We start from the raw sequence: 10,971 nt of genomic DNA, 5'->3' as shown, positions 1-10,971 counted from the left end.
CCCATGGGTGTGTTCTCTCCCCACTCCTCTTCTCCCTCTACACAAACGACTGCACCTCCTGTGACTCCTCTGTGAAACTCCTGAAGTTTGCAGATGACACCACTGTCATTGGTCTCATCCAGGATGGTGAAGAGTCTGCATACAGACAGGAGGTGGAGCAGCTGGCTTGCTGGTGCAGTCACAACAACTTGGAGCTAAACACGCTCAAAACAGTGGAGATGGTTGTGGACTTCAGGAGAAATGCCGCCACCCACCCCCCTCTCACCATTATGAACAGCACTGTGGCACTAGTGGAGTCATTCAGGTTCCTAGGCACCACCATCTCTCAGGACCTGAAGTGGAACTTCCACATCGACTCCATCACGAAGAAGGCCTAGCAGAGATTGTACTTCTCCATCACTGTCTGGTTTAGTTCCGCCTCTAAATCAGACATCCGAAGACTTCAGAGGACAGTTCGGACTGCTGAGAAGATCATCGGTGTTACCCTACCCACCCTCCAAGTCCTGTTCACCTCCAGAGTGAGAAAAAGAGCTCAGAAAATCACTCTGAATGCCACCCACCCGAGCCACCACCTCTTCCAACTCTTACCCTCTGGCCGGCGCTTCAGAGCTCCAAACATCAAGACAGCCCGGCACAAAGGAAGCTTCTTCCCTCAGGCCATCCAACTCTTAAACTCGTAGCTCTCCACCATTCCCTTCCACCACCTGCACTATGACACTGGCACCTTTTTGCTCTTTGCACACCAATTAGTTCCCCTTTCATCCTGTTTTTTTCAGGTTATCTGTGCATTTTTCTTTTAGTTTTTTGTAGCATTTCTGTAGCATTTATGTTTACTGTTTGACCCTGTAGCATTTGTATTTATGTCTGTTTGCACTGGAGTGCAGCTCCAGTGTAGCTCCCCGTACCTAAACAAATTCCTTGTGTGTGTGTGTGTGCACACTTACTTGGCAATAAAGCTCATTCTGATTCTGATTCTAATTCTGATTCTAATTTTGGTTCTTCTACTGTAGAAACGTATTTCTTTGATAGCTTTTTCCACTGCTTTGGTTGTGATGTGACGTTTTACTTATGAGGCCAGTCCTTTTTACTGGCTCTTTGTGGAAAATTGCAATAATTATTGCATTTTAGAAGCAAAATACTCCCAAACATCCAACATCCGTCCAAGTATGACAGAACAAAAAATATTTTGGTGGATACAGGAAGGTCTTAAATAAGTGGTCTTAAATTAAAAAAAAAAAACAAAATCCTGATGCCCCTAACACTAGCAAACCTGTGAATGCTGTGGATTATGTAAAACGCACAACACAAACTGGGTGTTTAAAATACACACACGTGCTTCGCCAAGGACCGGTGCGCTTTCCTTTCTTTCTTTTGCGCAACAGCTTTACGCACACCCGGAAAAACATCGACCCACGTGCTAAGGACATGGTTGTGGACCTCTGGCTGGAAGTTATCTCGTGGACACATTATTCTTGTTCGGGACAGTCTCTGGTTATTGGAATATAGTCGGCACGTTTTTCTTTCAAAAACCTAACATAGACCTAAGCCAACCAGTCGCCTTCTAAGACGCTAATTCTAAAAAAAAATATCTTTGCTATACCCAACAATAACTTTACTGAAGCCGAACCGCAGCCGCGCCAAGAAGGGGAACATTAGCAAACTTTTCTGTGGGAGTATCAGACTTGGAAGTAAAGGACTGTCTCCCACACGGTGGACGATAACACTGAACGGGCTTGAAATCAAGGTATGAAGGTACAGATGGTCAAGATGACAGACAGAAACGATTATCAACAGCATTTAACCATTCTAAATAATATTCAGGTACCATTTGGTACGGTATGCAAAAACGTATGTTCATGTGATTTCAATAGGCATTAGTTAGTTAATTTACTATTAATAGTATTGCTGTGAAAAATGAAAACATCATCAAATGTATTGCCCTGAGTAGTGTATCCACGGTTTTTCAAACCCCGCCTTGAACCAGGCTTGTATTTTGAAGGCTAGTAACGGAAGTAGTGTGGTTCTCTCTATGGGTATTGACATGGGTCCGGAGTGTCATGTCCTGAGGATTGGCAACAGGGCTTCAGAAGCTTCACAAAGAAACTGGTGCTCTTTAACATCCTCGCTGACAACGTGACTTAGAGACAGTTTATGGGATTTGCTGGAAAAAGCCTCGGGTTTACCCAGGCTGCTGAGAGCGTGCCGAACGTAAAATGTAACGTTATCAGCCACAGTTAGCTCCTTAGCTATTTAGCAGACATGGGCATGGAATAACATCATGTTCATGCATGTTTGGGTTCGGTTTTAGCTGCTATATGCTTCTCTTACTTCTCTATTTAACATGTAACACCAATTTATGTTCAGTTATTTTCAATGGTGCATTTTTTATTTTGCAGTTAATGAAAGTGATGGCAGTTATTTTGTTTCAAAGGTCCTTTTTTAATGTATGAGCCAATTCATTTGTTTTTTATTCCCATTGTACTGACTGAGCAATCCATCTATAGTTGAGGTTGTATAAAAAGAGTATGTCGTCACATTGGATTTTCTATTAGGACTACAACTACACTACCAGTCAAAGGTGGAAAACATTTCTCAGTGAATTGAATGAGAAAGTCTGTCCCAGCTTTTGCCTGTTAGTGTAGCCAACTGATGGCTCCTGATTGACGTTGTCATTTGCTCAACAAATGTCAGAAAATCGCAAAAATAACACTCTAATTATGTTATAGATGGATGAAAAAGTGTCAGAGGAAAATGGACAGACATTACCAACACACCAGGGGGAGGCAATGGAGATTACAGTGGCAACACAACTAGAATGTCTCACCGTAACCCTTGACCAAGCAGATGTGTCATCAAATACACAAACAAATCCAGAGGAAGCAGGAACTGTGCACACAGACTCAACAGAGGCATCACTGTCTTTAGTTAATGTGGCCAAGACAGAGGACTGCAATGATGACAACTCAGAGGATTCAGACAGGTATGATAGCATTATTGATGTTTTTAGCTCAAACTTACCAATATTTTGCTCTGATGGTCATTTGTGTGTATGATGCCACAAAACAGGAAGCAGAAAGGATACAAATAACTGACACTGATTCTTTTATCCTACAATCCCCAGTGACAGTTCTACCTCTTCCTCCTCCTCTTCGTCGTCTTCTTCATCCTCCTCCTCTCCCACTGCCCCCGTGTTTGAAGGTGATGATGATGAGGGTTTCAGCCAACCAACCCCCATCAAAACCAAAGATGAAGTCCTGCTCGAAGTCAGTCTATTATTATGTATTTGTGTGTGTATGTCATTTTGCAAGTTTAATTTAAAACGACTTATTTGACGTATGGATTGGCCTATAAAGGCACCCATTCATGCTACGGTCATTGCATGGGTGTATGGAGCTGCACACCCTCTGCTTTAAGCAAAATAGCAGAAAGACAGACTCACCAGCCTTTACAGAAACCATGTCTCCTTGCATATTAATTTTCTGCAGTCGTCTTCACCTTACAGTTTCCTGCTCTTATGATAAAGTGTGAACAATCGCCACAACCCACTACAAAATGAGAAAGCATCTTACCAGACCTGTACACACTTTTGGGCCCCATTGTTTTGTCTGTTTTGCTGTCAGCAAGGTACCTCTGAACGTAATGAGCAGATTGTTAGTTTTAACACCATCAGACCATAGATGAAAATATGATTTTCTTTTTTGTATGTTTGTGTGTACAGGAGCTGCCAGCAGTAGAAGAGGTGTGTCTGTCATTACCAGATGATGCAGAACTCCAACCCTTGGGAGTAGTGTCCAGTATTTTACAACAGCTTGGTAAATATACACACTCTCACAATAAGGTCAGATATCAATATGTTTTGTATGATATTTACATGTGTGGAAGCATTTTATGTTTTTATTTTGTCAGTTCTGTCTTTAACAGCTCCTTCACTCTCCACAGTTATCATCCAGTCCCTGAAAGACACGCCCCCTCTGATTGATGACAGCATCATCTTTAGATCTGATAGGCTGGCTGTGGGCAAGGTAGGTGAACTGGAAGAAACCTGGCTGTCTCTTATACCTATATAAGGTCAATCTGTATCGGTCAGCTCACATCAGCTGACCCAACTGGAGTGTGTGAGTGTGTGAGTGTTTTGTTTATGTGTGTTTTATGTGATCTGTTTGTTGGTGCTAATAAGGTTCTCTTGTTGCTGTGTCTCAGGTGTTTGAGGTCTTTGGTCCAGTGTCCAGTCCGCTGTATGTTTTACGTTTCAACTCTGTGGATCAGATAATCAGCAAAGGGCTTACAGAGGGACTCACCGTTTATTATGCACCGGCCATCAAAGAGTACACAGGATATATCCTCACACAACAGCTCAAACTGTAAGTACATGCATACACAGAGCATATAGCGTTAAAGTGGTATCCCAATTTCATGTTATACTGTGATATGAAAGTTGAAAGTTGATGGTTGTAAATAGTTGTATATGTGCTTATTACTGGTATTCAAAAAATTCAATGGACAGATAATATCACTTTTCACATGCATATTTCCTTTAACTGTCTGTTAGACCTTGTGACTGGCACCACACTCGTATATTTAGCAGAGAGACTGGAGACTGGTGCTCTGCTATACTCACACATACAGCACCCTATGTATGCATGTACAGACCACAGTTCAGTGACAGACTGCTCCATCTTCCAACTTTGAACTTCAGTGTTGCCTCACAGAAAGAAGGTTCCTGGTTTGAAACCCCGCAGGGGGCGTTCTGTGTGGAGTTTGCATGTTCTCCCCATGCAGTACCTATTCAAGTGCTCTTTATAATTATGTACATACAATGTTTTGAGGAGTAGTAAAACTGGAAAAAAAAGCCCATAAAAACATTTTGTTAAGCACACTTGTGTTTTTCAGAATAAAAAGACCATAATTTTGTAACTCCGATTTCAGTTCAGTTTGGTGAGGTTTTCCGTCCACCAACAGGTTACTAGGTTTTGTGACACCTTGTGGCAGAAAGGAGAACTGCATGTTGGATTTTGTTTAGGCTAGTGTTGGTGAAAACCACTGCATTCCTGATGGAAAACCCCTGCTAGGACACCACAGACATACCTCAGTGAAAAAGTGATGTTTGATCAGTTGCTGCAGCTGTACATTTTTAATGCACAATCTTTACTTGAAAGAGAGTACTTTTGTGGTATTAGTACTTTTAAAAGAATATGGATACCTTCTGCAGCACTGGTAATAACCTAGAACTAACATGCTTTAGTTGTTATAGTTACATGTTATGATAATAATTGTGTAATACTGTATTACTTAATAGCATGAAAGCATATTTTTATATTTTCTAAGATGGTTATTATATGGTCAAAATCTCATACCGTTGCACCACTAAGAGCATATTAACACAGTATAACATATAACATTATGCTAATGTTCTAACTTTGATTCTAAGCTCTAATGTGATGAATTGATATTTATTTCTGACTGAAAGTTGCCAGTATATTGTAGTCAAAGTGCTTTTCCTTCAGTTTAAAGGGATCTGATGCATCCTGGAAGAATGACCAAGAACCACCAGAAGAGGTAAGCACAAGAAATGTAGATATCTTAGTTGAAGCATGTTTAGATACCACAGTATCTTTAAACACACACACACACACACACACACACACACACACACACACACCCACATACACATATATATATATATATATATATATATATATATATATATGTGTGTGTGTGTGTAAATATTTGGCCAACTGTCTTTTAAATTCAATTTGATAGATTTTTGTTTTGTATAAAATCTTTGAACATGACTGTACTGTTAGGTGCTGTCAGACACACCTGTCTTGTCATTTGTCTATGCATTCATCCCTGTAGCTCTGCTGAACATACTCCATATTCTGATGGTCTGCATCACAGTGTTAAAGGCATTCACCTCCATGTATGAGCACTTAAAATTTGAAGATCATCTTGTTGTATTAGCAGCTGCTGGAGTTGTCAACCTCAGGCACACTGTGGAATTCTTTAGGGCAGAAGAGGTGGCTCAGCAAACTACGCATATTCTTGAGTTGATTAGGGAAATTTGCGAGGATTTGTGCACACACAGTTTTAGAACCATGATTCTTTGATGTATGCACTTCCTGTTTCCAAGCGTAAAATGTTGGTATGCAAAGTTTTATAAATGAGACGTCTGGACTGGTTGCAGGATATGTTGAGTAGGAGCAGTCACATGAATGCTGCACACCTGGATTTTTTTTTTTTTATGCTGATCACTGATGCTGCATCACTGATTTCTGAAAGTCATCTTCGACTGATACAAGTGTTGTCATAAGTGTTTTCAAAATGGAAATCTTTGTCTCTCTCTCTCTAGGCATTAGATTATAGTGATGATGAGAAAGAGCAGGAAGCAAAAAAGAAAGTGAAAAACTCCAAAAAAAGGAGGGACAACAACAATGCAGGTACTTCACACCTACATTGCTGATGCATTTTCTCTCTGAATGAAGATAATCACTGAAACCAGCCTTAGTCTAGTAATAGACTTAGTTCTTGTGTTGAAGAATCAGTCTTTCTCTGAAGGTATATGAAATAGAGCCTGACCGATATGGGTTTTTTGGGGCTGATACTGATATTATGAAGAAAAAAAAATCTATATCTATGTATCTATTGATATATTGGCTGTTGTTATTTATGTGTATATTATAGTACAGTACCAGTCAAAAGTTTGGATACACTTGCGCAGGAAATGGCATTTCAATTCGTGTGTCCAAACTTTTGGCTGGTACTGTATATAGAATACAGTATACATAAACAGAAAATATATATATACATAAACGCATTTTAAACGCACATTAAAAAATGTTAATATCGGCGACATATTTGCCGATACTGATATATCTGTGACAGGCTCATATATCCGTCAGGTTCTAATATGAAATATGTAATAGCTTTGAATCAGATAATCTGGATTTTTTTCATAGTTCAGTGGCACATTCATCACTGTCTTTTTTTTTTTTTTCTTCTTTTTTTTAAACCTCCAGATAATCCTGCCAACATTACCCAGAACACACTTCAGCAGCAACAGGATATCAGGGGTTTCACATCAAGACATACAAGCCCTTCATTTAGGCACCAGAACCCGAGGAACAAACAGCCACAATTGAGACACACACATTCACAACCTAGACACACAAATGTGCCTCCCATGTACCTCCCTCCTCCCTGCCCTTACCCTCCCCCACCTCCTCACCTTTTCCCCCCACCCAACTTTCCTGTCTACCCTCCACCTCTTCCTCCATCTTTCTTCAATCCAGCTTTCTCATCACCTCTCTGGCCCTCTGTCCCTTTCTCTGACCTCCCTCCTCCTCCGCCACCTCCACCCCAATGAAGTGTAACACATTCTGTACATACAATACCTGCTGGTGAGTTAGTTTGTTTTTTAGTTGGTAGAAGAATATAGAATCAGTTTGTGGACTGTCAGTTTTCTAAATGTTAACATTTACATCATTTGAACACCCACATTAGTGGGAAATAAATGTCTCCGTACAAGACCTGCCATGCCTTTCTTATAAAAAAAATTTCTTTTACAGAAAGGATTGCAAAACCAAGTCACTGATCATAGACATATGAGATACTTAAGTGCCTGTGTGTTTTTTATACTGTTTAGCAAGACTATGAACATTTGGGCTATTTATGTGAGTTCTGGGGTTGGTTTGAGAGCTTAAGTGCTAGATGTGTTCTGTGATCTATTACCAGGACAACAATAGGGTTAGGCTTTTAGATGTGATGGTTAGAATCAGGTGCTAGGGGGATGCCTCATGTCAATTAGTGTCCTCACAACCCCAGTGCTTTGCATAGAGTTAGAACGTCTCAGCCACAAAAAAGGATGTTATAAAAACAAATGTTACAGCTTGTTTCCCATAGATTTATAGTTTTTTCTCAAATAAGACTCAAATCATCTGACAAAACGATGCATTGAATTATTTTCACTAACCTAATCTACCACGAAGTGGTACAGCTCACAATGTGGCTACCTGGTAAGGCCTGTACATGAGAAAGAGAATGGGATGTTTCACAGCCAGGTATCACTCCACCCAGAGGAAACACTGGACCAGTTGATGACTAAATGCAACAAGAAAGATGAGAAGACTCCAGGTGTGCTGAAAGAACTGATAGCAGAGAAAGATACCAACTAACCAAAAAGGCTTAAGCTTAACACATCTATCCTCTCTGTGTTCAGTCCAGCCTTTCAGGGGCAAACTAAGCAGGGAGCTGGAGATGAATACAGCAGCTTAGATATTAGGAATGCTGTACATGAGAGATGTCAAATTGTAAAAGTATCAAGTGCAGCAACGAGGACTATGCCGTGAATAGTTGTACACATTGACACTAAACATACAATAGACAGAACTAAACAAGACCTTTCCTCTGTATATATGTGCATTGTTTAATACAGGAACAGCAATAATATCCCATGACACTTTTTGTCATGGGGTATGTTTTGAGTTCCAGTTTTGGATTTTTATTTTGGTTTATTTCCTGTAGATTAAATTCAATTCAATTCAATTTTATTTGTATAGCGCCAAGTCACAATACAATCAACTCAAGGCACTTTACAAAAAACAAAAAATTAGATGTGGTTTGCCTGAGCCTGGTCGATCCAGGCATAATAAAGTGCTTGTGTCCTGCATTTGGGTCCTACGCCTCTCCTCTTTCATCCTTCACACCACCACTTCATACCATCCTGTTAGAGCAACAGGGTGTTTTATGGCTGTTATCCCCCTACCAGTAGCCCACCCCTGACGATCTGTGAAGTGGAAGTGCGAGACATCTTTCAGAGACAGAGGATCAGGAAAGCACCAGGACCAGATGGTGTTACCCCCTCCTGTCTGAAAGTCTGTGCTAACCAGCTAGCACCCATCTTCATACATATCTTAAATACATCACTGGAACTGTGTGCAGTCTCTTTCTGCTTCAAACAATCCACAATTATACCAATTCCTGAGAAGCCCTGACATCTGTGGTCATGAAGTCCTTTGAGAGACCAGTGTTGACCCCACCTGAAGGACGCCACAGGCCCTTTGCTGAACCCCCTGCAGTTTGCCTATCAGGCAAAAGGGTCGGTGGGGGCTGCAGTCAACATGGCACTGCATTACATCCTGCAGCATCTCGACTCCCCAGGGACATACACACAGGTCCTGTTTGTGGACTTCAGCTCAGCATTTATCACCATTGTCCCAGACAACCTCTGGTCGAAACTCATCCAACCCACTGTGCCAGCCCCCACCTGTCAGTGGATAACAAGCTTTCTGACAGACTGGAGACAGAAGATGAGGCTGGGGAGAACCACATCAAGCAACTGGTCAATCAGCACTGGAGCCCCCCAGGGATGTGTGCTCTCCCCTCTGCTCTTCTCCCTGTACACCAATGACTGCACCTCAGGGGAACCCTCTGTAAAACTCCTGAAGTCGCCGTACAGATGGGAGGCTGAACAGCTGGCTCTCTGATGTGGTCGCAACAACCTGGAGATTAACACCCTCAAAACAGTGGCAATGACAGTGTAATTCAGGAGGAGCCAACCTATGCTACACCCCTCACCATACTCAGCAGCACTGTAGCAGCAGTGGAGACCTTCAAGTTTCTAGGATCCACAATCTCTCAGGGCCTGAAGTGGATATCTAACATCAGCCCCACCATTAAGAAGGCCCAGCAGAGGATGTTCTTCCTGCATCAGCTCAGGAAGTCCAACCTGCCTCATGACATTACTACTCTGACAAGGAGAAGATCCTTCAACTATCCAGGAATAAAGGTTACCTGTTCTACAAGCAATCCCCGAGCGCATCTCTCCAGATATGACCACTGAGCTTGGCAAATTACGAGCATCATTCAACTTGTTACAAAGTGAAAGTGAATTCCCTAAATCCTGTGCTACCCTGTGAGGCTGATAACAACACCAAACACTTTTTCACAGACCCACAAGAGGCTGTAAAATTCATCAAGGTCCAGGTGCTGAATACAGCTGGTGAGATGGAAGCTTAAAGAAATCAAAACCCTTAAAATAAAAGTACAAAACCACAAGGAATGACTCAAAATATAGACTATATTAAATTAAGAGATGCCTCACAGACTGGTAATCTTATGGAGCTTAGTGGTAAGTCAAACATCCACGGACCTCTCAGTGTTGGACAAAGGCCTCTGTGGACAACTTTGATAAATCATCATATAGACCAGCTACTTTATCTTAAACAGCAAAATTCATTCATAGATTCATGGAAACTTATAAAATAATAGATTCATGGAGGACCCTAGGTCTTAATGTACGACAATATTTGTATTTCTCCCCAGTGCACCATACTTATTATAGGACTTCAGACTGATGTGTATTGTCAGATAGGCATATGTTTATATGTTAATTCCTATTATTTGGAGTAGTAGTAGTAATAGTATAGTATGACTCTTACTTTCAAAGCTAAACTTGTATTTAAAAACACAATCCTTTGGAAGCTATTCAGCAACTTCAGAGGCATCTTTTCTGAATAGGCTGGCATTGGTACTGTAGCCAGTGTTCAGTCAATGCATGGTTAGTGGGATATGTTTTTTTAAATTAATGTTGTTGCTTCTCAACATTATTAAACATTATTTAAAATGAGTTGTCTCTAATCAGCAATAATATTGTGTATTTTTGTACATGGGAACTCGTTAACAAACTACAAAAGTTTTTTGAATTGTTGCCACTGTCATTGACTTTTACTTTGAAAAGAGTGGTATATCCTCTTCTGGTATTTTGATAAAATGTGCATATGACTACGTTGAAAAGAAAGGAGGACCTTCGTTGTTAAACGTTATTAATAAGATTAGAAAATTTAACGTAACTCAAAAATTGCCGTGCAGTACAGTGTGCTCTTTAAATATTTTCCGGTTGTGACGACAACGTATGATCCGCGACATAAACATGTGAAAAGAACACCGACAAAGGAAATGACGACACCTGCAGGT

At 40.9% G+C, this 10,971-nt stretch overlaps 1 protein-coding gene across 4 annotated transcripts; it reads left to right on the top strand.

Moving 5' to 3' along the window:
- The first annotated feature begins 1,405 nt into the window (after positions 1-1,405).
- Positions 1,406-7,526, top strand: naf1 (nuclear assembly factor 1 homolog (S. cerevisiae)). Of its 4 annotated transcripts, none has more exons than XM_026302419.1 (9): positions 1,406-1,744; positions 2,727-2,980; positions 3,122-3,263; positions 3,719-3,812; positions 3,940-4,022; positions 4,201-4,361; positions 5,505-5,556; positions 6,350-6,437; positions 7,017-7,526. In XM_026302419.1, the coding sequence occupies exons 2-9, from the start codon at positions 2,727-2,729 to the stop codon at positions 7,361-7,363; spliced, it is 1,221 nt and encodes a 406-aa protein (XP_026158204.1). In that variant the 5' UTR covers positions 1,406-1,744; the 3' UTR covers positions 7,364-7,526. The 4 variants fall into 4 exon arrangements, with proteins under 4 accessions (XP_026158204.1, XP_026158205.1, XP_026158207.1 ...); XM_026302420.1 differs by lacking the exon at positions 1,406-1,744 and adding an exon at positions 2,033-2,106; XM_026302422.1 differs by lacking the exon at positions 1,406-1,744 and adding an exon at positions 2,045-2,215.
- Positions 7,527-10,971: the final 3,445 nt, after the last annotated feature.

Source organism: Mastacembelus armatus, chromosome 1 (assembly GCF_900324485.2).
Source record: "Mastacembelus armatus chromosome 1, fMasArm1.2, whole genome shotgun sequence".
NCBI classification, from domain to species: Eukaryota; Metazoa; Chordata; class Actinopteri; order Synbranchiformes; family Mastacembelidae; genus Mastacembelus; species Mastacembelus armatus.
The sequence above is the reverse complement of the archived record's forward strand: the minus strand, read 5'-3'. Positions and strand labels throughout refer to the sequence as shown.